Here is a 24,897-nt window from a genome sequence, read left to right as displayed (position 1 = left end):
TGGTCTTCTTTAATCTATGTCCAGCACATGACCCTAGATATGGTTCCAAGAAGATGAGTAGAACATTGCTGTGGACGGGAGACGCCCGTCCAATCGAAAGCGATGGGTGGAACCGGGATTAGTCCTTCCAATCCCATACTTGTTTGAGGAAATGGCCCATGTTGACTTTCTTGGTCTTCATTTCGAGCATCCAGGGATGCTCGAGCATGCGCCAAGGCGTGGCTCGACGAGGAGGTTCCTTTTCGAGACTGTAGATTGTTAGCTGCTGTTCTCTTCGCGTCAGAAAGGAAAATGCATACCAGCATTCAATGAAGTACTTGAAGTTCTCCGACCACCGAATGCCGTTCTCTGGCTCGTCCTTCAGCTTTGGGATCGGTTGTCGCACGATATAAGTAAGCAGATCAATAAGCCCAGCACGAGGGTTCATCTCTGTACCGTCCGCGGGGAAAGGGAATCGGTGTTGGGCGACCTCAAGTAGTGTCACGCCCAAGCTCCACACGTCGCTGGTGATGGTGTAGCTTTGTCCAGTTATCCGCTCAGGTGCCATGTAATATGACGTCCCGATAAAGGTGTTAGCGTCTCCTTTCGTTCCGAACTCGCCGGAGACGCCGAAATCGCATAGCTTGACCTGTCCATTTCGGCACAACAGAATGTTGCTGGGCTTGATGTCTCGATGGATGATGCGGTGAGAATGGAGGTACGTTAATCCGTTCAGGACACCTTCCGCCACTTTGCCGAGTACTTTCTCCCCAGTCCGGCCTCCCAGTTTCTTGACTTCTCGATAGACCGAATCCAGAGAGCCACCCTCGCAAAACTCCATGGCAATGCTGATGGTGCCGGTGCTGTCGTCCATGAAAGCACCGTAATAGCGGCAGATGTGGTCGCTTGCGCAGTTCTTATTGAAGGAAAGCTCGCGCACAATCTGCTTCTTGACGTCGGGGTCTGGGTTTGTAGTTATGATCTGGGCACAAAGTCAGCGTGGGCAATGAGCGGAGACAGGATGCAATACCTTCAACGCGAAGATGGTCTTCCCACCTTTCAGGATACATTTTGTGACTGCGCCGCCTGCGCCTTCTCCTAGGCCGCCCTTCTCTTCAATCATGCCCTTTGCGGCTGCTGCTTTCCAACCCGCATCATCCAAGTCTTCCACGTCCAGCGGCGCACCCTTGTCTGCAGCCATTTGCTCCAGGTCCGGCAGCGGCTGGCTGCTACCCTCCCTCTCCATTGATGGCGCACTTTCACTGCCGCCTTGTGATATTGCAGATATGGGATCTGAGCCCTGGTGCGGTCTTTGAAGACCAGGAAAGCCCAGGGCAGCCGAGTAGGATGACGCCGACCCGTTCGCCTGCACCTCCCCAAAGCTCCCTGATCGCGAGTGTGCGCTCGTATCGCTTGAGCCTCCTGCTGAGAGGCCTGATGATCCGATCTGCAGCGGTGGCAGCCCTTTTGGATGAGGGCGTCCTTCGTGTGGTGTATGGCTCGTACCCATCGGGGTCGCGAGGCGTAGCTGCGGAGGGGTCGGCCGGGCGAGGTTCTGGGCGTCGTTTGTGCCGTTGACGACGGGCCTGGCATGTGGTGATGGGGGTATTGAGAGACCAAGACGAGGGGTGCGGCTGCCGCTTTGCGAGCGGGCACCGGGGATGGGTGGCCGAAGGAGGGGCGCGGGGGACGACATGTTGGGCGGGGGTGTCGACGAAGTTGTTTCGACGTACGGCAGCATCTATAGACTGTCTAAACGAGCGGCCTTCCGCCTAGCGGTATGGTGTATGTGAGGCCGCCAGCAGCTCTGGCGGTAAGGCGATGTGCGCAAGGCAGCGGCTCGTGGCGGAGCGACAAGGCAGCGCGTCGCTAGGCGGCCAAGCGTGTGGAGATGTCGGGCTGGATCTGGGGGAGAGGAATGAGGGGTGTCTGCGGTGTGGGCTTGAGGTTGCACGTCAACCTGCTTGGTCCCAGCAGCGCGGGTAGCTGCCGTCAGCCGAAGAACTGACCGACTCTTCCACGGTTCAGCAAACTCCAGACGTCTGCCGGCGGCGACAGCGGTCAGGGCGCGTTGGGGGGCGGGCTGGCCGGTGCTGCCCTCGGGCGATGAACGTGACGTTGACAGGCACGGGCGGCGGGCCAAAGTCGCTGCAGCAGCAGCAGGCAGGCGTGAGATGCAGCGAGAACGGCACGGGCGGGCGGGCGTGCTGGCGCTGTGCTTGGGCCTGGCGTCTTTCCGGCCGCGAGGGTGCGACTCGAGCGAGTTTCAGAAGGTGGATGTGTGAGGGGCGCTGGACGTGGTGGAGAGGATGGAGGCGCGTGCGAGCTGGGCTTGCCGAGAAGTGGAATAGGCGGAATATCGACGAGCGGACAGCCTGTGGCCGGCGGACAGCATGCGGGTGCCCAGCCAGGAAAGAGTCGCCAGAGCCGCGACCGCACGGCAGCAAACGAGGGTGTGAATGTTGACCGTGGAGAGGGAGCGTGGACCGAGTTCAGCGGCCAGCGATCAGATGTTGCGGCGCAGGCTGTCGTCAAACTCCCGCGAGACAGGAATCAACAAAACTCGCGCAGCCGCTGAGGCTACCCGCCCTTATGAGCGGATTCCGACGCCGTTTCAAAACCCGCCCGCAACGTAGACGGCCCTCATTCGACTGCCCGCCCCTCTGCGCTAGAAAGGGGACACCCATACACAGGCTGCGGGCGGGTTGGTTGCCCGCCCGCCAGCCGACCGCGCCCCGCCAGCATATGATTTCTCACGTTGGGGCCGCACCCAAATACATCATCTCGACCAGCATTGTGCAGCAGTTGCAGCCAGAGCGCGCCTCAGGGTCAGCCTGATTCCCGAACCGTCACCCCCAGGGCCCGAGAGACTGTACTCCGACCACTTCACCCCTGGACACCACGCGACAGAGCCCCCCGAACGCCTACCCATCCACCCAATCGAGAAATTCGACACTGGACATCGAGCTAGCACCCGCGGTGGCTGACGTTGGACCTGCTCTTCCATCATCGAACCAGGCCGGCAGCCGCCTGCGCCCAAACGCCAAAGGAGTCCGAAGAGCGTCCATAGCTGAAAGGATAGCAACCGGTTTTCAGACCCCAACGACACGCCTGCTTCTCTGTTTCGCGCCATTGGAAGCATATTTGGTAAAGGAAACGGTCCATCGGCCGGCTGCTGCAGCTTCCAGCATCCTGCAGAAGGAAGCGATACACGAACTTGGCGGGCCAAACCCCCCCATCTTTGCGGACCCGGCACCCTTACGTTTCTCCTGTCTCAAGAAGCGCCCGCCAACACGTCACTGTACTCGACGGTTGAATACTAGTCTCGAGTTGATCAAACGGTCTCTATAATAGCACCTTAGAAGAAAGTGGGCGCCTGTAGTGGCTCTCTGCGCCAATAGCGTCATCGCCTAGATGACCAAGTGCATGAACATCCTGGGAAGCTGACCCTGGCAGGCACAGTGCCGACAATAACGACAGCAGAGCCCCTCTGCACCCCGCTCTAAGATTAGAAACTGAAGGGCTCGATTTATCCAACCTTCCTTACGTCCTCGCTATAGTCTCGCTATACTCGCTCAACTGGACGCATTTTCCACTTGAGAGTATAAGCCGCCCAATGCACCTGCTGGCAACATCCGACAACGCAGCCGCAGGGATGGCGGCTCGTGTGGCTGACGGCATCGTCACACAGCTGAGCGCAGCACATCCAGGTGAGAAGCATCCGAGAGCAGCTATCGTATAGGTACAGCCGGGACAGTTGGCGCGCGAATTCGGAAAGCAACGATCCGGTCGAACCGCAGCCCGCCATGGATTGGCGAATACCGAGCTGGAGCCTTCATTTGGAACCCACCTCAGTGACCTGATAGGGGTTTAAACGACGGAGGAGAGACACATGTAAGGAGCATGGAAAACCTGCATGCGTGGTGTCACCGGTTGTCTAGAATCCCGTCCGAAGCAAGTTCAGTTCACCGACCTCGACGCAGTCCGTTCAATACGGCCCAAGGCTTCGCTCCTGTCGTTCCCTGTTCAGTATTGTTGTCTTGTGCTCATCGTACAGACGGCATTCGGGTGAGGATATCACGGCCGCTAAGGCGTCCTACAGATGGTCAACTCTATATGGAAGCCTCACTGCAGCAATCCTAACTCGGCTCACATGCTACTCGCGGTTTCTCGTCGGCTTCCAAACACGTATGCACTGCCTCACACCAACGATATTCCGGACATGTACTGACAGGTGCATATAAGAGCTAGGCACCTAGGACGCACGATCCGACCGCCTGGAGACGGCTTGCGGAAGCTATTACATCCGTTTGGTCCATGACATAATTGCGGATGCAGCTTTCAGCTCTTAGAGTTGAACTCTCAGTGGATAGTTGTCACTGACTAGCATATTCTCTCAACTCTGACTAAGACAATGGATCCGCTACCGTGGAAGCATCATAGCAACCAAGATACATATACTAAGAAGACCCCCTGACGCACCTCCAGTCGGCTAATCTGTATACTAGACAACTCATGAGGTTTCAACAAGGCAGCGCTTATTCTTAGGGTACATGAGAAAATAAGCGACTTGCTCCATATCATCGTCCCTAAACCCATCTTTGTACGACACCTTAGCATTAGGATACGCCCGGAAAAACGTGGCTGTAGCATGGCGAAGTTCCATCATCGCCAGATGGAGTCCTATGCATACTATCAAATAATCAGTCAGAGAACGGCTAGATGATTGCGAGGCGTTCTTACTCCGAGCGCCTCCACCAAAGGGCATCCACGCGTCTGTCATCTCTTTCGTCGCATTCTCCCATCGGGAAGGTAAGAATCTGTAGTTGTCAGCGCTCGGCGTCGTCCTTTGTTCGGCCCCGATGGGCTCACCGTCCAGGTTCTGAAAAGACGATTGGGTCTCTATGCATGGAATATGCCTGCGTGCAAACTGTAGTTCCCTCCGGCATCCAACATCCATCAATTTCGCAGCCGCCTGAAGGTGCATCCCTAGGCAGTGCAGCCGGCACAGACGCATACAATCTCAAGATCTCGTGTATCACCTGGTCCAAGTACGGCAAAACTTTCAAGTCCTCGTCTTTGTATCCCTCCGATAACGTCGCCACTTCCTCAACTAGCCTTCGCTTCACTTCCTCGTCTCGGCAGACGGCCCAGACCAAGAACGTCAAACCATGCGCCGTGGTGTCACTGCCCGCTGATATATACGTCTGTGCATCCTGTACGATCTCAAGTTGCGACATGCCCTCCTCTCCGGCGCGGAATAACTTCGTAAAGAGCGTGGGCTTAGGGTTCGTTGGGTCTGCCGCGACGATGCGCTCGTACCGTTGGATACATTCTTGGGCATAGGCTCGCATTCGCAATGATCCGGCCGTGGCCTCCGTAAGGATCGGAAGGCGAACGTGGGAGGCGAACCTTGTAAGTGCTGGGAACGCAACGCGTAGGCCGCCGAGTTTGGACACCATCTTGAGATCGAGGGTGTACTGATTTTCCTATAGCGACATGCACGTCAGACTGCCGCTCGTTCAGGCACATCTTTCACAGGGTCGGCAATGAGATGACGGGTGACCTACACTGCCCCGTTCGAGCATGCGAAAGCTGTTGCCGAAGCTGAGCTCACCAATTACATCCGCGCTAAAGAACAACCACCATTTCATCACATCCGCCCTTCCCTCACTCTTCATCTCCTCCCCGATCCTCTGCACCGCCAGCTTCGCTCGCTCCTCCACGACGTGTTCCACGCCCTTGAGCCCGGACTCTGACAATGGGGCCGAGAGCAGCCTCCGATGGCGCTGGTGATACTCAAAGTCTTGTGTGCTGAAGATATTGACAAATTTGCCGCCACCAGCGAGGTCGTGGTACATGTGGCCTTTGCGCAGCGGACGCGTGTACGAGTGGATTCGCTTTGCGGCGGTAACAGAGGAGAAGTCGACTTGGTTGGGACTGATCCGGACTATTCTACCGTATTTCTCATGCAGGCGTTGGACGTATGGGGGACGTTGGCCCCGAATAAAGTGGAAGTGCAACACTGCACCCGTCCATTTCGAATACCACGGTCCTGGAAGTGAAGCAAGTGGACTGCGAGCTCGAGAGAAGAGGGTCTGTTGACGTGAGTTAGTTGTATCATAAATCATAATACGGATAATGTCGACGGCAGCTGAGCATACAAGCAGGAGTTGTAGTAAGCTGAAACCTAGCAACCCTAAACCGGTAATCCAAGCTAGAGACATAGTGTGTCTGTCTTTCACTAGGGGCCAATATTGTTTCGTTCGGTAAGACACGACAACTTGGGGTGTGAGCTGTCGGAGAGGAAATGCTGATAGTGCATCAAGGTCAGAGATGTTCTATTATATCGCTCCTAAGGCACCCCACTATAATCTTACGTTATTCCCCGCATTAGATACCTTGCAAGCTTAACAGATCGCCTGTACCATTTCCAATCGCTGCCCTTTCTCCATTCAGAGTCGGCATCGCTCTGACCGTACGAGGTGACGTCATTATCACCGTACCAAAATGTACCTCCGTACGTTGCGGTTCTATCTAATATCCAGAGTCGGGTTCGGAGTTCCGTGGAGTAGTGATGGAAATTGTGCGGGTTGGCAGGGCGGAGTAAATCATCAACGTTCGCGGCCGAGGAGACGCCTAGAGCAGTACTACGTCTATGCGCAGTACGTCTCTGATACTCTAATGATACTCTACTGCGTGCTGTAGGTACTATCATGGTAGTAGCAGTCTGTCCCTTTCCGCTCCAATTATGCTCTTCCTTTGATGATCGAACAACAGAAAGGAATTACATGTCCGCAGTCCATCGCCCTTCACCATCCAAAAGCAGGCAGTGTTGAATCCACTCTTGAGATGCATTGGAATAGTCCTGGCTTTCGTCCTCGGTGACATAGGGAAGAGCTATTTTCTTGGGCCTCAGATCGGTGCACAGAACTTAGGCTAACAACTCCAGAGAAGATCATCACCGTGGGTATGACGCCTTCGGAGTAACGCGGCGATGAAAAATTATTTCGAGCTGCTAAGAGGATGTCGCCTTCAGCATTCGTGGGCTTCGTGGTTCCTGCCATCGGTACGCATGACGATTCGTCATCGACCGACGTCGGCATCTCCATCACATCTCGTTGAATCCGATGGCAAGTCTTTCAAGGAAGAGCACTGGAATAAAGCCTGGGCCTGGAGTTGAGTGATTTCGATTCAGACCATGAGACACCCGCCATCACCCTCGTGGCAGTGGTCGTCCACACTGGCTCCTGTTTTCGCGCCAGGATCACTATAAGAGTCACTGTCACAACATAGTAGGCAGACAAGGACGTGAAGAGGTGTTGGCGGTCAATTTCATCGCATGGGAGGTCCAGCTTCATTGCTACCGGCCGCGCTATGGCGAGACGCGTCACAGTCTCTCACCTGCCAGCTCGTAGCTCTATCCCCTCCAACCTCTCCGGCCGTCACTTCACCCTCCCCCCGCCTCGCTCGAGCACGAGTCATCCAACGAGCCAATGACCGCTCGACGGTGCGAGCCTCTGTGCGTCACCGACTACCTCATAGCTCTCCCCTCTTTGGCAGTCACTGCCCGCTCTCCTCAAGCAACGGCCGCCTGACCCGGCGGTGACATCACCGCTACCGAGCCATATCTCTGGCCTTTGCTGCTGCCTACTGTCGGCTCAGCTTGCCGCCACTGTGACTTGCGATGTCCGACCGTATGACCCGCTGTCAGTTTCTTCGCCAAGTCTCGTGCCTGCCGCCCGCTTCTTTCCGCCCTTCTCTTGCGATCTGGAGAGCCGTCGGTGCTCTGCCTAGCCAATGGGCGTGCGCCGTCGTTAAGCGAGTGTGATCTGGGACTCCCTCACCTGCTCCCGCTCCCTCACCGCCTGCCCTAACAAGCTCCCGCGTGATCCAGACCCGCAATTCCTGACCTGATCAAAGCTCCCGACTGTGATCCAGCGCCAGCTCTTGCTTAGCTAACGATTAAGCGAGCGGCCCGTGCGCCTCTGCCCCCCGTCTATATAGTCTCGCCCGCCCCGCCGCCTCCCTCACTTCTTTCCTCACTCCACCTCACCCACCACCACAACATCAATGAACTTTTCCACCATGAAGTGGCTTCTCCCTCTCATCTCAGCTATCAAAGCGTCAGTACTTCATCTCATTTCACCTGCCTCATGTACTGACTTCGTCACAGAAATTCAATACTATGTCTGCCAAGACTCATGATGTTTGACGTCATCACAACAAACAACATCACCCACCCACCATGAAGTCGACCTCAAACCATCCTTCATCTCAATACCATGACATCTTCATGTCAAGTCGACCTTCAGCCCCATCGACCTTGAGTCATCACTAGACTTTGACCTCACCTTTGCCACACCTCATCGGCATCCAATGCCTTCGGCAACACACCAACCACACCATGAGCACCTTCCATCAGCGATGTGTGCCGTTGCCGGCTTTCAGTCACTCAAGCAGTAATTACCCTTCCCCTCTTTCGTCCGACTCATCGCTGACACCTCACAGAAAAAAAACCCATGACTGAAGCTGCTCCTCGCATCAGTGCCATCACTATCCTGATGCTGCTCTCACCGCAGTGACGCCTCTCAGCGTCACTTCGTTCCTTCGACGATGTCCACATCAGCTCCAACATCACTCCCATTCGCCCTTCATCTCAAATCCTCCGTCGTCTCTCTCCTCCCGACCCGACCGACCGCCATCATCCCAACTCAACTGCTGCACCTTGTCCGGCGCCCACTTGGGTCAGGTCAACGACAGGAAAGCACGTCATGCCAATACGATCTACCACTTCGACACATTCTACTATTTCGACACTACGACTTCAACTCTTCTACTCCGACGCCTCTACCCTCAACTCAACGTCATGCTCTTCTCACGTCCCCTCACTCCTTCACATACATTCGCTGCAACCACCAAAATAAGTAAGTCGGCCCTTTTCTTTCCTTTATTGACCTCTTTCTAACCTCTTTCAGATACCTCAACGTATATCAATACATCATCGACGCAAAAAAAAGCGTCAGGACACTGCTAGGTAGTTTAGACTCTGCTGTTTAGATTCATCTGTTCGGACTGGCTCATTCTCAGTGGAGGTGCTCTTGGTAGGGTTGAATCCGCTGTGAGCTCCCTAGGTTAAGTCTATGTTACTAAGCGCCCCCGCTATGGTTGCTTAGTGACATAGCTCCTTAGGTTAACTCTATGCTACTAAGCACCCCGCGAAGGGTGCTTAGTAGCATAGAGTTAACCGAGCTCACAGCGGATTGAGTCGGTGCTTGGTCTTCATCTGGTTCTTCATGTCTTCATTACATCCATACTTCAATACAAAGAACTCTTCATCATCAACTTGACTCTTCTGTCTCCTGCCTTCGTGACAATTTTGTGATGTCTTGACTATTCCTCTTCGCCTTGCTTTCGCCTTTTCTCTCTCACAGCCTTCGGGCGTCGCCCGCAGCTCTGCGTCCTTGCGGGAATTCCCACTCGGCCTGGCCTAACCTAACAGGATGACGCTCCAGTGATACTTGAGTTATTCGTTCCGCTCCATAGGCATTCGGGTCCTTGGATGCCCTTTCCACCTGTGTAGTGGCTTCGCTGCTGCGCCGTCGCCATCGCGCATGATCGAAAGAGACGAGCCTCGAAGCGACTGCGATGTCGCCCCTGCAGGCCTGAGTCGAAGTCTCACATCATAATCTCCTTTATAAGCCTATGGGGCCGATCATGTGCAGGTGCCAGCATTTATCTCTTCCATTGCTCAAACGACATCGCGGACTTGACGCAGGTTGGGGGCGCGATACTGCAGGATGCAGGAGGGTATGAGGGACGAGAAGACATGCAGAATTACGGCGGCGCGCCGAAGTGTCGAGCTTTAGCAATCAACGCGTCTACTCTTGGAGATGGAATCAGACTGTGTAGCATGAGAATGAAGTTGGTGATGTATTGTATCGGAGGTAAGGTGAGGGTGTGCTGATTCAACTCCCTCGGCCCGCTCCCGCTAGCGTTGCAAGCCACACTTTGATGCCATCTCTCCTCCCGTTCGCTCCTCTCCACCATTTTCTCTCCCTGGCCCCATGCGATCCGACCCTACCATCCCCTCAGCCCAATCTACTCAAACACCGCTCTCAAAACCGAAATTCTCGGTGCCCTGCACCATCTGCGGAGGTAATACGTGCAGCGCCCTTCCCGCAGCCGCTGCGTCCCCTGGCCCCCATCTCCGAACGGTATCAAGTCTGCACGTTAGCATTTGCGGTCAACTCACTCCTGTCCACATGCAACATCTACACGGTGCTGCTACTCCTGACCTGGTCCGCGGCTGCTCGTGTCCCCGAAGCTGCCAGCGCCTTTCTCCATCAAACGCCCGCAAAACCAGGACCTCAGACGAAACACCAACCATGAGCCCCTACAAGCTTCAAGGCCTCCAAGTCCTACCACGCATACGGACCATATGGGTCCAGGTACTGTATTGCGTGACCGATCTGCCGTGCCGCCCTCAGCCTCATCCACTCTCGCTAAACGGATCTTGGTCCCCGATCTTGGTCCCCGTAGCGCCCTTTGCACCCGCATCCTCATCCCTACCGCGCAATCCATTTGCTCGCCGTGCTGTGAGTGCACCGTTTAGGAGACGCTGATCTGCGAACACGTACACAAAAGAGGACATACTGATAACAATGGGGGGAGGCAGGGGCGCTTACACGGGCTCGCCGCCGCTTTGCAGGGTGAGAACCCTATCGCAGTGGTTCGGAAAGTTACACAGAAACTCGGTGTTCTACTGCAATTTCGTCCTCCAGGGAACGCCTCGTCGAAACTGCACAGTTCCAAGCCCACCCTGCGCCGAAGGAGCGCATACCCGTATTCCCGCCAGTCGGGCATCTATACATATCCCCCCTTCATTCCCAGCACCTGCACTTGTCACGCCGGCCGCCTCTCTACATTGCCATCCCCTCGGGCCGTTGCGTAACCGGCTCGCTGTGCACGAGGCTGTACCGTACGCTAACTTATATTAACCCGCGCGTACACTAGTCTACACGCAGCAACAGCACCGCCTCGCTGGACATACACCAGAATACCACACCACACCACTCACACACCCTACTCTCGGCAACGGTCAAGAATGTTCGCCATCTAGGGCGTTTTAAGGCGAGAAGGATTCCCGCTCCCGCTCTTGCATTGTCTCTTGCTTTTCAGGCGCTCAAGAATCCTTCAAATTTCACACATACTTTACTTGCATACCCAGTGGTCTTCCAACTTTCTTTGCACACCGTCGCTGGTCGACGACAACACGTCTATTATGCAACCAAACGGCCAATTGTCGCCAGCCTATTTGGCAGAAGACGCCAGCGCGCCGCTCATGGCAACGTGCATCGCCTTCCTGGCTATCGAAGCGACGTTTATGGTACTGCTGTACACAGCGCGGTATCTACCTGGCGAGCAAAAGGCGAATCTCTCCATGACGCTGCTCATGACGGGCGCGTACCTGGTCTGCGTCTCCAAGATCACTATTGGAATACGTAGGTCCTCACATAATCTCGCTATATTCCCGCGAATACTTACTAACAAGCTGCAGTCTCCATCAAAATCGGCGGCGCAGGGCGCCATCTCATGTCTCTCACACCCACCACCATTACCACAGCCCTCAAGCTTAACACGGCTCTCCAAATCGTCTGCCCGCTCACAACCTCCCTCTCCAAACTCAGCATCCTCTGTCTGCTCCACACCATTCTAAGTCGGACCTGTCCGCGCACCCGCATCGCCATAAAAGGTACCTTTATCCTCGTTCTAGCTATCCTGCTAGTCCAAGTTGTTATTCCCTTCGCCAACTGTAAGCCCTTCTCCAAGAACTGGGAAGTCATGGGGCCCGGGTCCTGCGCCATCCAGCCGCTGTCGCTCTGGCGGTATTTGAGTATCCCCAACGTGGTGACGACGATTATCATTGTGGGCATTCCGCTACCGGCGCTATATAAGCTCAACGTCTCACCGGCGACGAAAGTTGGCTTGGGGCTTGTGTTCAGCGTGTGCATCGCGGGTATCGTGGCTGCGATTATGAGGTTCCAGTCCTTCCTGGAGGTCGCCAATTTCAACGACATTACATACGAGAATATCAAGCCGCTCTGCTGGACGATCGCGGAATCGGGCATTTATCTGGTGGCGGGTGTGTTGCCGACGTTGAGGCCGTTGGTGAGGAAGGTATTCGGTGACGTGCCATTCTTCGACAGGATATTGAGCGGGAGTTTCAAGGCTTCGAGAAGCTCGGCTAGTTGGGGAAATAAGAGGTGGAGTAGGATGGTCGTGAAGTGGGATAAGCCGCTGCCGCCGCCCAAGGCCCCGGAGGTGTACTCGGATATGAGTTCGAAAGGCACACTGCAAACGGTGGAGGAAGATGAAAAAAGGTGGGGAGTTGGATCAACCGTATAGTGGTGGTATGCTGAGATAGGGGATAAAGCATAATGGATAATGGATACAATGACTCAACCATACGCTCTAGTATGCTGCTCACCTATGACGAAATTGGCTGATCAGAGCGCCGACGACTAAGAGTCCTGCAAGCACGCCGCTTTGTATGGGCGCGAAAATGGCGGAGCGTACGATGACGAGAACGCCGACCACAACGAATGTTACCGGAAGGACGATGATAGGTTTGTATGGCCTGTGCAGCTGCGGCTCCCGTCGACGAAGGATGAGCAGTCCAGCGACAGTACTTACGTAGAAAACCCACATGGCCATACCAACAAACGTTACGAGGGCTCGGAAACTGCCTGTGAGGATGTAGACGAGTGTAACGATGAGGACTAAAATGTTCGCGTAGCTAGAAGCGCCGTTAGCAGTAGGCCCAAGAGCGGGTACATAGGAGTACATGCATAGGAGCATCGAAATTCGAGTCCACACTCGTATCCACCTCCACGGCAGATACTGTCCGCGACAAAGGTGCATCGTCCGATGAATCCGGCTCAGGAATCGGTGTTTGAGCTGGGGAACGCTTTAGGAGCTTAGGTAGACCACGTTTGCTGAAGAAAGCCGGAAGGTAGTGGCGCTGAGAAGCGGCAACAGCAAGTCTCCCAACCGTGAAGACATTACTTGTGATCGAACCTGCGCATGCGAGAGCGACGAGGATCGAAATGATTATGCCAGCCCAGCGCCCAAAGACCGTCGTTACCGCGACAACCGCCACGGCATCGCTGGAGCTCATTGTATCCCATGGGAGTAGGATGTAATAGGCAACATTCACCAGCTCGTAAGAGCACAGTACAACGATCATGGCGACCTTGATGGCTCGCGGTAGGGCTCGTCCGGGGTCGCGGATCTCGCTCGCAACGACGTTTGCCTGCACATCAGAGCCGGCTCAGCCAATGACTCGGAAGAAAGGGAGGGCTCAAAAACGTCCAGTTGTAGCACGCAACTTACATTATCCCATCCGTCGTAAGCCCATAATCCCCCGTAGATGGCCGCGGAGTAATGACCATAGCGCTCCCATCCGCTGATCGATGTCCAGTCGACCGGGTCCCCTTCTGGAGCGGGCGCTCGGGTACCAAACCAGTTCTTCGTGTACCAGTCCGTCCCTCCTGAAAGATGGGAGTCGGGGTCGACAAAATGGACGATGACAGCCGTCAGGCCGCCCACGACAATCAGAACGACCGTGAGTATCTTGATGCCTGTAAACGACTCGCTAAGCCGTAAGGTGGTCCTGGTGCTGATGGAATTGAGAATGACCATGGCCACAAAAGCCACGACAGCGATGAGCTTCAGCAGCCATTCTGACAACGGGCGAGAAGCGATGGAGGCAAACGATTCGGCGATAACGATGCTTTGGATAGCCATTGCCGACGGCTTAGCGGCCATGATGTAGATCCAGGCCATGAGGAAGGCCATGGTATCTCCATAGACGTGCCTGAGATACTCCTGCATGCCTCCATTGAGTGGAAGGGCAGTGCCCAGCTCGGCGAAAGATGCGGCTCCCGCCCACGACAACAGCCCTCCGAGGACCCATACCAGGAGGGCGGCACCAGGAGAGGGAACATTATGGTCAACCTGCGCCGGTGATGCGAAGATGCCGGATCCAATTTGAAGGGTGACAAGGACAGCGAATGCATGGCGGGTGGTGAGCTGTTTCGGCAGCAGTTGGCTTGCGCGGGACACAGATGATGCTCGTCGCCCTAGGAGCGGCTCGCTCTCGCCACGCATAGGCTTCGTGTTTCCTTGCTCTTCACCGTCCTGCATCGCGGCGTCTTCCGTGCTGCTCATGCTCCTTGGGCCCTCTTTCTCTCAATTGATCCTGGTATCCTACTTTGCACGAGCGTCTGGCGCGTAGCCTCCCGCACCCACGAATGGCAGCTCCAGATGTACAGGCAAATTCTCCCGGGATGCCCTCAGGGTGAGATGCGAGGGCGGAAGGCGGATGCGAAAGTGAAAAGACGGTCACGCACAGGGCGCTGCGACTGAGATTGCAGTGGCGGGGCAGGGTGGCTCAAATCATTTTGCTTGGCCCTGGCGTCGTTAACTCGCAGCAGCCCACCACGTCCAGGAACTACACCACAAAACAAGCCCCGAACCACGACCCGCCGCCCACCCACTGCACCATTCCGGGGCGCAAGGCTGATCCCCCTATACCTCACCTGCCACCACCCCCGCAAGCTGCCCCGACCCCGTAACCCTGATTCTGCCGCCTTCCACTCCTCGCCTACACCAGGTACGTCAACATTGCCAACGCTGCGTCCCAGCTCTCCCCGCCGCGCCGCGCCGCGCAGCTAACATCTCTCTGAGGGCCGTAGCACGCGAACTTGCCTCCCTGTATTGCTACCTGACGCCCGCCCTTGAGCTCCGCCGAGGCCACTCCCTAGCCTCGAAACCCGCCCATTCGTGACCCACCACATCCGTGCAACATGGAGGCAAATCAAAACGACGAGCTCTACCCGATCGCCGTTCTCATCGATGAGCTAAAGCACGACGATGTACTGCTGCGATTGAACGCGATCCACCGCCTGAACACAATAGCACTGGCATTGGGCGCCGAGCGGACGCGGGACGAGCTCATACCCTTCCTAGACGGTAGGCTCCAAGAAGTCACGGAGATACAGAATCGGCAGGCTAATTAGGACTACAGAGTCTGTCGAGGACGAAGATGAGGTGCTCACTGCATTGAGCGAGGAATTGGGCAAGTTCGTCGAGTATGTCGGCGGTCCCGAATACGGGCATGTGTTGCTCTCACCTCTGGAGAACCTCGCGGCGATAGAAGAGCCGCTTGTTCGAGAGAAGGTTTGCGCCCAAGGCCGCGACTGCGTGGGACTCTGCTGATGAACCCAGGCTGTCGAATCGCTGAACAAAATTTGCGAGGAGCTCTCACAGCAACAGATTGAGGAGTTCTTCATCCCGCTCGTCATGCGCCTATCAAAGGCCGACTGGTTTACCTCAAAAATTTCCGCGACCGGCCTCTACTGCGTCCCTTACACCCGAGCCACGCCGCCGTCGCAAGAAACCCTCAGACAGCACTATGGCCAGCTTGTGCACGACGATACCCCAATGGTCCGGAGACAGGCAGCGAACAACTTGGCAAAGTTCATCAAATGCATGCCCCCAGCGATTGTGATTGAGGAGATGATCCCCCTCTTCCAGCACCTTGCGGCGGATGACCAGGACAGCGTCAGGCTTCTGACGGTAGATATTCTCATTGCGATTGCAGAGGCAGTGCCAAAGGAGCAGCAGTCGAGCCATGGCGTGTTACTCACAGCTCTGCGAAGCTTATTTGAAGACAAGAGCTGGAGAGTGCGCTACATGGTGGCAGACCGATTCGAGAAGGTTGGTTGAGGTTGCCGCTGAAACAGGGCCTAGGCTAATCTAGTCTAGATCGCGAAAGCCGTCGACGAAGAGGTTGTCAACCGAGACTTGGTGCCTGCTTTCGTCAAGCTCCTCAAAGACACGGAGGCGGAGGTACGGAGTGCTATCGCGGGGCAGATTCCTGGTACGCAGCGTTTTCACGAGCGTCTTGGCATATCACTAACTATGCCCTAGGCTTTTGCGCCCTGCTGGAACGGGAGACGCTCCTCCACGAGGTCATGCCGAGCATCGAGGAGCTTGTCTCCGATCAGTCGCAGCATGTTCGTGCTGCTCTTGGCACCCAGATTAGCGGGCTGGCCCCGATTCTCGGAAAAGACGAGTATGTAGCCATATGCGCGTGACCACGTGCCTGCTCTAACACGGTCTAGAACCATCTCACATCTTCTTCCTATGTTCCTGCAGATGCTCAAGGACGAGTTCCCCGATGTCCGGCTGAACATCATTTCAAAGCTTGAGCTCGTCAATAACGGTACGCTGCGTTCTCTATGACGAAGGGTGCTTACTAATGACGCACAGTAATTGGCATTGAACTCCTTTCTCAGTCCCTCCTTCCCGCCATCGTCCAGCTCGCCGAGGATAAGCAATGGCGCGTGCGATTGGCTATCATTGAATACGTTCCTCTGCTTGCCTCCCAGCTCGGCGTGAAGTTCTTCGACGAGAAGCTGAGCAGCCTCTGCATGAGCTGGCTGGGAGACACCGTCTTCTCTATCCGCGAGGCCTCAACACAGAACCTCAAGAAGCTCACCGAGGTATTTGGCGTGGAGTGGGCTAATGAGGCTATCGTCCCCAAGGTCATGGCCATGGGCCAGCACCCCAACTACCTCTACCGAATGACCACCTGCTTTGCTGTTTCGGTAAGTTCGACGGATTCCATGATCTGCAACCTGCTAATAATATGGAGACTCTTGCGCCCGCCCTCAGCCTTGATGTGATCGAGGCCTCAATCCTCCCCATGATGGACAGACTCGTTAACGACGACATCCCCAACATCCGCTTCAACGTTGCCAAGTCGTACGCTGTCCTAATCGATACCCTCAAGCAGTTGCCGGAGCAGGGCACTGTCTTGGCGCTGCAGAAGGCAGGCACGCCTGGGCAAGGCTGCCAAAAGGGGCAGGACCTCATCGCCAAGAGCATCCTTCCGAACCTGGAGAAGTTGCAGCAGGACGACGATGTGGACGTCAGGTATTTCGCAACGACGGCAGCGCAGAGTTATACAGACGCCATGCAAACCTAAAGGAGTGGCAGGGAGGGGGATGTTGTGCATGGGATGAGGTTACGATAAGCATTCAGATACAGTTAATGATCAGGGCTTTAGAGCGGAGGCGGAGCCTAGGCTTGGTTGAAGGTTTGAGCATTGCAGCGCGCCCTCTATACGGGAGTAGGGCAACTCATGGAACATATTGGTCCCTTCTTTCCTTGGCCGCGTCTTACAGCAATGTCTCATTCCTGGTTAGCGAGATGATGCTGATGGGTGTACGAGGTAGGACCGCAAGACAGGGCAGAGCAGAGCAGCAGAGGTGGAAAACTCAAGACTACCCCCTGTTTAGATCTCTCACGAGTTACTCTTCGGAATGCATTTTTGGCGCCACGATCAGACCTTATCCGATTGTATCTGCTGTCGCTGTCACTAGTTGCCTGCAAAGCACAGATGGTAGTCGAACGCGCATGTCTAGTATTTGTAGCAGCTAAATGTCTATCCATTCACTTCTTCCTCCGCGAATCTATCCTTCGATGGGCACCCAAAGCTAGAGCCGAGGTTGAGAGCCGGGTGGTCAAACAGCACCAGCGTCCTTGAGCAGCGTCTCCAAATCACGCCTCTTCGCCTGCAGATCCGAGTTACCACCAATGTGCTTCTTGCCGATGAATATGTTGGGCACGGTGCGCTGGCCCGTGATGTCGGCGAGGGTGGACTGGATTTCGGAGCCGTCGTCGACTTGGTCGAGCTCGATGGCGTAGAACTTTGCGCCGCTCTGGGAGAGCAGCTGTTTGGCCTGTTGACAGTACGGGCAGTAGGATTTGCTGAAGACGGCGACGGGGTTCTCGTCGATGATGGATTCGACCTTTGTCTTGGTGGCTGCCATGGTGGTGGGGCTGGGGGAGCGCGTCTGGAAGAAGCGGCGTAGGAAGGACAGTTTGGCGGTTGGTGACGTTGCGCTCTAGTGGAGCGGTTATCAGTAGGTTTGAATTGCTTTTTGGGAGTGTTGATGTGAGAAGAGCGGAGAGAGGCGAAGATGGGCGCACTATATACTGGGGGGGAGAGCTTACCTATGTGGTTTGTCGTTTGCCTGAAGGCAGAAAGGTATTTGGTATCAACAGATGAGGAGCCGAAGGTGGTAATGGAGATTTGGAATCGCAGTGGATTAGTAACAAGCGGACTGCGCCCCCCGCAGCACTGATAGAGAAGAAGGCAAGATGCGGATGATGCAATCGCTCAGCGGCATAGTCTCAGATTCGACTAACCGGATTGGGTGAGGGGCGGAATTAGCTCGGTGATTAGTGGACGCCGAGACGGATGACGAACGTATGCCGTGCCGTGGATGCGCCTCAGGGTCCATAGGGATTATAGGATTTGGTCACGACATCACGACAACAGCGAACGAGACGGCTTGCGGAAACGATTGCGGCACCTCCGTATACTGCAGAGTGTTGACAAGAAGAAAGGACTGAAAGGAAAGATGAGGGCAGCATAGGGACGGAACGCGCCTTCTTCCGGCCGCGTGTGATTGAAGCGTTCCGTGACTTTCCATTAAAGTCAGCATCTGGTCGCAACGTCGCCTCAGAAGACGCCAGGCACCGACTCCACACACCACAGCCCGCCGGTTCCAGCGCTCAGTAAACCAACATATATGCGCGCCCCTGCACGCAACCTACCGCCGCGATGACATCGTCTCCCGCCGGCTCGACCGCCTTCTTCGCCCTCTCCCTACTCACCATATGCGCCCTCGTCCTGCTCCTCCTGCGCTACTACCTCCCGCTCCGCACAACGCCCGCCTATGTCATCGTCCCCGTCTTCCTCGCCATCGCGCTGCCTGCGAGCATCGTGCTCATGGTGCCTATCGACCTTGCCTCCTCCGCTGGAACAGACACCGATGGGAATCGCGGGATATGGCTCACCGTCAAGGTCGTATACAAGTCATGGCGCGTCATGTACTGGCTCACGTTCGCGCTGACGTGGGCGATCCTACCGCTGCTGGGAGAATACTGCGACTCGGGATATCGCGAGCCGAAAGCGAGATTCTTGTACTCGCTGAGGAGTAACGGGCGTTACTATGCTATCATTCTGGGGAGTTCTGTTGCAGGGCTGGTGTACTTTTTCTGGTACAATGGATTCAACTTCCCGAGTTTGAAGGCGTTGATCATGGCGCTGGCGTATGCGTATACGCTTGTCCTGGCGATATACTTGATGGGACACGGCCTCGTTTCGTTCCCGAGGAGCATATATCGCTATGCGAGTATTAGCGGACGGTTAAAGAGGTTGCAAGCACAGGCACCGAAGGTTCACGATAAGTTAACCGAGGCGCTGGAGAAGCTGGATCAGTACGAATGGCAGGTCGTACAGCTTAAGCAGCGGAAGAACGGCACCGCGAGAGACTTTCAAGAGTGGATTGATGAGTTAGCGGAGAAGTGCAGTTTGCCCGAGAATAGGGCCAGCGTTGTAGGGAGGACGACCGCCACAACGGTTCCCCCCGTCATTACGGAGAGGTATCTAGCGGACCTGACGAGAAGGTTGAAGAGAGCGCGGCATGCAAAGCTGCGCTTTGAGAATGAGTGGGACAGGTTGGTGCAGAAAGCGGTCAAGACGCAGGCGATTCTCGATTCGAAAGCGAGTCAGAGGCTGGAGTTCACGAATTCGCAGTTCCAGACCTTTAGTGGTGGCTTCTTTGACCGGATTACGCTTCTCACGCCGTACATGCGATATCACCTACACGTGCACATTATCCCAGCGCTATCCTACGTCGCATGGGTAGTCACGTCCCTCGCTTCGCTGTCCATAGTATGGTCCGAATGCATCCGGTCGCTCGACCCGAAGCTCTCCCTCATCGGCCTCACCGTAATCCACCATCCGCCCTCCTCCCGCGGACAGATAGGCTTTGGCGGACAAGTCATCGCGGCAGCTTGGCTGTGCTATATGTGCACATGCACTTTTTTCTCACTCACCGAGGTCAAGATCTGGGGTAATCGCGCCCTCGTCCGGCGGAACACTTATCAAGAGTCGGCTACCTGGTATAGTCTGCAATTGGCCAAACTTACCGTCCCGCTGGCCTACAACTTCGTCACATTTATGCCGCCGACGCTTGTAAGGGAGACGAGTTTTTATCGGTTGCTGGGGCAGTATATTGTGCTCACACCGCTGGGACACGGGTTCTCCGATTACTTCCCTGTGTTGATCATCGTCCCAGTGCTGGCGACGGCATTTGGGCTGTACAAGAGAGTGCGGAATGTCTGTGGATTCGGAGACCTACTAGAGGATGAAGATGACGAAGTGGACGAGCTCGCCGGAATAGGCGGCTGGCGCGAAGGCCGCGCACTCATCGACCGCGAAATCCACGGCGCAAATGGGAACGCACTAGGCCTTGCGCATCGCGGTCCCACATCCGCACCCAACGAGCCGTACAGAGACACCCCTCCCTCCACTTCCAGGCGGGTAAACGGCGAAGCAAGCAACACGAGACGAACGATACCGGAGAGAAGAAGAGCGCCAGTCGAAGATGATGAGGATACGGGAAATTTCTTTGAGAATTTTGGGCAGAGGGTACGGAACACGTTTGAGACGACGGATTTCAGTTTCTCAAGGCCGAAGTGGCTGGGTGGAGATGATGGCTCGGGGAGAACACGGAGGGAGAGGGGGAGTAGAAGGGATGCGGGTGGTGGAGCTAGCGGGGCGGAGAGAGGAGGGAGCTTCTTGGGATTGTTTGGGGGGCGGCCGGATGAGGGGAGGGTGAGGCTATGAGACGCAAAGCGGATCTCCGAGTAGTGCAATGGAGGCTGTCGCCACCAGGTTGCATGGCGCGGAGTATTGGGCTAAGAAGGAATTCTGTCTTTTCGAACTCGGATTGCATTAGCGGGATGTATGAGTACCAGACCAGACACACCCAGGGCATCTTATTCTCTTTTGTTCAGCTCAACCCACTAAGAGCGGTCCATAGATCAAGTAGCTAATACTAATACCACGCATTGCCACTCAGGAGCCCGCGCAATCCACCACTGCTCCGCTTCTCAGGGGTACATATCGCGTCTTGCAAATGTTATTCATCGTCATCAACCTCCCTTTCGCTGCCGCTGCGCCGACGTCCTGCACGCCTGTTCCCCATGCCAAACCCCAATACTCGTTCTCTCCACCATCGATGTTGTGACTTTCTCTTTTTAGTTCCTCCAATCCCAAGCATCGGACTCATAGGTTTCGTCTTTTAGCGGAGATTGCTTTTCGCGCAAGGCCAGGCAGCGAGGCCTTAAAGCCTACGGGTTGCATTGGAAGACGAGCCGCATGAGCTGTTTGGACTCCCTTTTTTGAGAGAAGAACGCGGCATATGTACCAGTTCTTCCACCTTTTTGGAGTCCGGAAATATACAATGATGGTGAGCAGTGTTTTAGCTGAGGGGAAGTAGAAGAAGAGAAAGCAGGATTTGTCGCCGATTTTAGGGTCTCCAAGAAAATGCTTTGACGTTTTTGGACGAGGACGACGCATGTTGTCTGGCGTCTGTGATTTTGGTTCCTAGAGTATGATCACTGGGTGCCTTCGCTTTTAGCCGGCAGGAGAGATGGAGCACTCGTTCAAGGGTGCCATCCCCATTTTTATCTCCAAAATGTTCCCGTTCGGGCTGGATGTATTCAGGAGAAGAGAGAACACATAGTTCAGTGGAAGCCCAGTTTCGGGAGCGGACACCGCATGAGATAGGTGGGCGATCGCTTTTAATGCCCAGGACATGTTCAGATGCTATGCTGAATGTGGTGTTCAAGCACTGGCGGAGAGCACGAGAGTCATCGTCGCTTTCGGGAGCGTATTTGGGGTCTCCCAGGCATGAACGGGGAGATTAGCGTTTTTTTTTTGGTTTTGAAGAGAGAAGGCAACCATAAAGTGTTCAGGAAGAGGGTTTTGAAGGGAAGACTCCACATGACAGCTTGTACCGAATGATTTTGGACGCTCAGGACACGCTCCCGTTCGCATTGCGGAAGATGAGCTGTCCGACGTATTTGTACGTCCAAGCTATTTGTCCCTACTGTGTTGACTTTGGAGACGAGTGAAGAGGAACCATAAGACTCAGATCTCCATATTTCCTTAGAGAAGACGTTTTTGTTGCTGAGGACGTAAATTGAGTTGGCTCAACCTTACCGGGCGGCACGAGGGGAACTCATATCGTCATTTTGTATGCGCTTCGGATGCCCGAAACGTCTTTGGATCATCTATATTTGGAGCGAAAGCAGAGCAGCCACATGTACTCATACACAGATATATTTTCGCGCGACCTAGATTCCGAACATGTGGAAAAGCCACCAAGGATCTTTTCGATCGCGGTTCGGAGTCTCCGGTTCAAACGGCGGGTAGACGGTTGACACGACTTTAGGATGGGCAAAGAGGAGAGATGGAAAAGACATTGTCTTGTGCTTTTATGTTGCTTGCCCTTTTGTGTTTTACTAAGAGAGCAGGTGAGCATATATCCCAGAAGTATGAGCGCCTTTCGTTTCTCCACAGTAAACTCCATGAAGTAGATGGAGGGCAATTTGGAAGGACGTCCGTCGACGGCCCAGCAGACTATTTTTGGGCGGAGAAATGGGAGCCGCTGCGCTTCGTTCTTCAGGGAAATTGTGGTCCACATACAAAGAGGCATTTGAGAAGGCATTTGAGTCTTTTTGGGGTGGAAGAAGGCGCATGACTAGTGTCCTCTGTCACTTTCGGCCCTTCTCATGGTTCGAAACAGTGTGAACTTTTGGGACGGCAGAACAAGAGAAGGCGTCAGGTGGATCGGACCTGTTCTGAAGAAAAATCGCGCAGCACATGGAAGTCCTGGGGCAATTCTTCCAGTCAAAGGTCTGGACGTCCGCAAGGAAGGAATGACGGGCGAAGAGAGTGTTTAGGAGGAAGGGGCACATCATATTGTAGAAGCTTTCAAGATGGGGACACGCCCATCGTTAACGACCAAAGGGAATTGGATTTCGGGAAACCTAGAAATAGAGCCATTACATTGTCGTATGCGTGATTCTAGAGCAAGAGTGCAGGACATTGTAACTAAGTAAGTTGGATCTGAGGTCGCGGTTCGAATGCCGACGGGGAAGACATGGCTTGGGGGCAGGGGGTCCTCGGGGGGGGGCGCGTGTGGTTTCCCGCACATGATTCGTTTGGCCAACATATATTCCTTCGCTGGTAGCTTTAACGAGCGGAGAAGAGAGACGTGCGAATTTGACAGAAGGCGATATGGATCGCACTTCTGGTACTTTGGCCCGGGGTTCGGCGAAGAGATGTGGAAGTCTCCATGCTGTCTGGAGGTACCTATGAAGAGGAGAGGTGGCCGTATATTTCGATGTTCGGAGCAGGATTCGAGTCTACTCCATGAGCTCTGTCGGGAACTGGTCCTTCTGACTTCGTCCGCCACACTCCATATGTTCCTGAGTACTTCGTTTTAGAGATCTAATACAATAAAATGGACTGTGTTTCTGACACTTTTTGGTCAGACGGAATTTCCTCCGGGGCAGTTATCGTATTCTAACATATGCGGTATTCTAGCCTGGGCTATAGAATCATTCGCGAATGCGTATTCAATCGGGATGTGATGACGTATGACCTGGTATAGGAAAAATTACCAAGAAGAAAATGCAGACATAACCCAATTAAAGCAACAAACTGAAGAAAAGTATGGCTCCGTCAGTAGACTGCATGATGAAAAAGCTCCTGATACGCTCCTGGGTGCGATGTTCCCCCTTATGATCAACGCACTGCCGTTCCTCTTCTCGCCAACCAAATCTCATCACTCCTCCTCAATAGCTTTGTACGCATGAATTCTATTCTTCTGGTTCTCCCCAACCCTCCACCTCTCAATATACTCCTCGCACTCACCCTCCTTATACCCATTATCCGCCCCAGGGATCGGCTCTCCCCACTGCAGCCACACCGGCACCACACCAGTCCAGATGCCCCCTCTCAGCGCCTCGTCCTTCAAATCCGCTCGATCATCATGCGGACCACCGGCCCTCACCTTCGCGCTCGCCGACGCGACCTTAACCCTCAGAATAGACGTCGAGTTGAGCTCTGCGGCCGTCGGCGGGTTGCGCGACTTCTCCCAGCGCGACGGGAGCAAGTTGTTCGTTATGAGCGTCATAGCATAGTTCCGCTCCTCCGGGTCCGTGACGAGCGACGCATACCCATACGCGATAGCGGAGCGGTAGTTGCACGAATTATGAAACGGAGCCAGAGCTAGTACCAGGCCATCGATGTGTGAAGCAGCGACCGTGATCGGTAAGCCTTCCCCCTCAGCCTCCTTCCCGCTCTTGAAAATCCGCCCGGAAACGTAGCCGTGAATATAGATATCCTGCTCCGAGGTGTTGGGGTCTGCGTTTGGGGCGGCGAAGTTGCCCGTGCAGCCTAGCATGGGGAGTACGACGGGGAAGGGATGCGAGGGGTCGTTGAAGGAGACGTGCAGGACGGGGCAGGTGTTGATGATTGTGTGTATGGTGGAGTAGTCGTAGGCCCCTTCGTGTGTTCAGTGAGCTCGCATTCCTGAAAGGAAAGGGATTGTCACACCTCGTTTGGGTAGCCGACCCAGCTTGTTGACGGCTGTTTTGGGATACTCTGGTGATGCCATTGTTGATTCCTTGCTCTTATCGGATTGCAATCAAGGTTCTCTGATCCGGTGGGGTTGATTAGTACCGGAGGTTCAATCAAGCCTCACAAGCTTTTATACACCTCCCTAGCTCGCCTAAACCTATCGATGACTCCTCCACACGTGATGTACCTCTTCATCGTCAATTCCAGGTACTGAAGATATGCGAAGCACGCGAGGGTCGGTTGTACTTACTTGAGACAGTAAGGTGGGGTAATACGACGTTTCTGATTGGTTAGTGAAATTTAGGATCCCAATGACGCACATTCCCATGCTCGGATGA

General features: G+C 54.8%; 9 protein-coding genes across 9 annotated transcripts; 4 read left to right on the top strand and 5 right to left on the bottom strand.

Moving 5' to 3' along the window:
• Positions 1–118: 118 nt before the first annotated feature.
• Positions 119–1,675, bottom strand: BU26DRAFT_426571 (MAP kinase; the record flags this gene model as incomplete). Its single annotated transcript, XM_033823682.1, has 3 exons — positions 119–248; positions 300–961; positions 1,010–1,675. The coding sequence occupies 3 exons, from the start codon at positions 1,673–1,675 to the stop codon at positions 119–121; spliced, it is 1,458 nt and encodes a 485-aa protein (XP_033684020.1).
• Positions 1,676–4,492: 2,817 nt separating this feature from the next.
• On the bottom strand, positions 4,493–6,110 carry BU26DRAFT_484186 (cytochrome protein; the record flags this gene model as incomplete). Its single annotated transcript, XM_033825844.1, has 4 exons — positions 4,493–4,671; positions 4,723–4,799; positions 4,852–5,468; positions 5,550–6,110. 4 exons carry the CDS (start codon positions 6,108–6,110, stop codon positions 4,493–4,495), a joined length of 1,434 nt encoding a protein of 477 aa, XP_033684019.1.
• Positions 6,111–9,954: 3,844 nt separating this feature from the next.
• On the top strand, positions 9,955–10,479 carry BU26DRAFT_519180 (uncharacterized protein). The gene has a single exon (XM_033828991.1). It carries the CDS (start codon positions 9,994–9,996, stop codon positions 10,369–10,371), a length of 378 nt encoding a protein of 125 aa, XP_033684018.1. The 5' UTR covers positions 9,955–9,993; the 3' UTR covers positions 10,372–10,479.
• A 1,296-nt stretch (positions 10,480–11,775) lies between these two features.
• BU26DRAFT_379265 (uncharacterized protein) lies at positions 11,776–12,162 on the top strand (the record flags this gene model as incomplete). The annotated part of the gene is made up of 1 exon (XM_033822552.1): positions 11,776–12,162. A coding segment is annotated over one exon (387 nt), but the record flags the coding sequence as incomplete, so codon positions are not given.
• A 303-nt stretch (positions 12,163–12,465) lies between these two features.
• BU26DRAFT_531013 (amino acid transporter) lies at positions 12,466–14,187 on the bottom strand (the record flags this gene model as incomplete). The annotated part of the gene is made up of 3 exons (XM_033830995.1): positions 12,466–12,778; positions 12,894–13,294; positions 13,375–14,187. 3 exons carry the CDS (start codon positions 14,185–14,187, stop codon positions 12,466–12,468), a joined length of 1,527 nt encoding a protein of 508 aa, XP_033684016.1.
• Positions 14,188–14,478: 291 nt separating this feature from the next.
• On the top strand, positions 14,479–17,304 carry BU26DRAFT_310179 (protein phosphatase PP2A regulatory subunit A). The gene is made up of 9 exons (XM_033821905.1): positions 14,479–14,656; positions 14,739–15,015; positions 15,071–15,222; positions 15,271–15,762; positions 15,811–15,925; positions 15,976–16,120; positions 16,170–16,270; positions 16,318–16,655; positions 16,703–17,304. Exons 2-9 carry the CDS (start codon positions 14,850–14,852, stop codon positions 17,033–17,035), a joined length of 1,842 nt encoding a protein of 613 aa, XP_033684015.1. The 5' UTR covers positions 14,479–14,656; positions 14,739–14,849; the 3' UTR covers positions 17,036–17,304.
• A 101-nt stretch (positions 17,305–17,405) lies between these two features.
• Positions 17,406–17,975, bottom strand: BU26DRAFT_519177 (glutaredoxin). The gene has a single exon (XM_033828990.1). It carries the CDS (start codon positions 17,880–17,882, stop codon positions 17,574–17,576), a length of 309 nt encoding a protein of 102 aa, XP_033684014.1. The 5' UTR covers positions 17,883–17,975; the 3' UTR covers positions 17,406–17,573.
• Positions 17,976–18,260: 285 nt separating this feature from the next.
• Positions 18,261–21,005, top strand: BU26DRAFT_519175 (uncharacterized protein). Its single transcript, XM_033828989.1, has one exon. It carries the CDS (start codon positions 18,680–18,682, stop codon positions 20,750–20,752), a length of 2,073 nt encoding a protein of 690 aa, XP_033684013.1. The 5' UTR covers positions 18,261–18,679; the 3' UTR covers positions 20,753–21,005.
• Positions 21,006–23,447: 2,442 nt separating this feature from the next.
• BU26DRAFT_456824 (uncharacterized protein) lies at positions 23,448–24,753 on the bottom strand. Its single transcript, XM_033824928.1, has 2 exons — positions 24,536–24,753; positions 23,448–24,484 (listed from the first exon to the last, which is right to left on the bottom strand). Exons 1-2 carry the CDS (start codon positions 24,594–24,596, stop codon positions 23,763–23,765), a joined length of 783 nt encoding a protein of 260 aa, XP_033684012.1. The 5' UTR covers positions 24,597–24,753; the 3' UTR covers positions 23,448–23,762.
• Positions 24,754–24,897: the final 144 nt, after the last annotated feature.

The sequence above is a fragment of the Trematosphaeria pertusa genome, assembly GCF_010094035.1.
Source record: "Trematosphaeria pertusa strain CBS 122368 unplaced genomic scaffold BU26scaffold_7, whole genome shotgun sequence".
Classification (NCBI taxonomy): domain Eukaryota; kingdom Fungi; phylum Ascomycota; class Dothideomycetes; order Pleosporales; family Trematosphaeriaceae; genus Trematosphaeria; species Trematosphaeria pertusa.
Note: the sequence above shows the minus strand (reverse complement) of the source record. Positions and strands in the feature narration are given on the sequence as shown.

Bases quoted from the DNA above. Each gene is read 5' to 3' on its own strand.
- BU26DRAFT_519180 (XM_033828991.1), top strand. From the start codon at position 9,994: ATGCCATCTCTCCTCCCGTTCGCTCCTCTCCACCATTTTCTCTCCCTG.
- BU26DRAFT_310179 (XM_033821905.1), top strand. From the start codon at position 14,850: ATGGAGGCAAATCAAAACGACGAGCTCTACCCGATCGCCGTTCTCATC. The intron at 15,223-15,270 runs GTTTGCGCCCAA...TGATGAACCCAG, and splicing joins AGCCGCTTGTTCGAGAGAAG to GCTGTCGAATCGCTGAACAA. The intron at 15,763-15,810 runs GTTGGTTGAGGT...AATCTAGTCTAG, and splicing joins TGGCAGACCGATTCGAGAAG to ATCGCGAAAGCCGTCGACGA.
- BU26DRAFT_519177 (XM_033828990.1), bottom strand. From the start codon at position 17,882: ATGGCAGCCACCAAGACAAAGGTCGAATCCATCATCGACGAGAACCCC.
- BU26DRAFT_519175 (XM_033828989.1), top strand. From the start codon at position 18,680: ATGACATCGTCTCCCGCCGGCTCGACCGCCTTCTTCGCCCTCTCCCTA.
- BU26DRAFT_456824 (XM_033824928.1), bottom strand. From the start codon at position 24,596: ATGGCATCACCAGAGTATCCCAAAACAGCCGTCAACAAGCTGGGTCGG. The intron at 24,485-24,535 runs GTGTGACAATCC...GAACACACGAAG, and splicing joins GGGTCGGCTACCCAAACGAG to GGGCCTACGACTACTCCACC.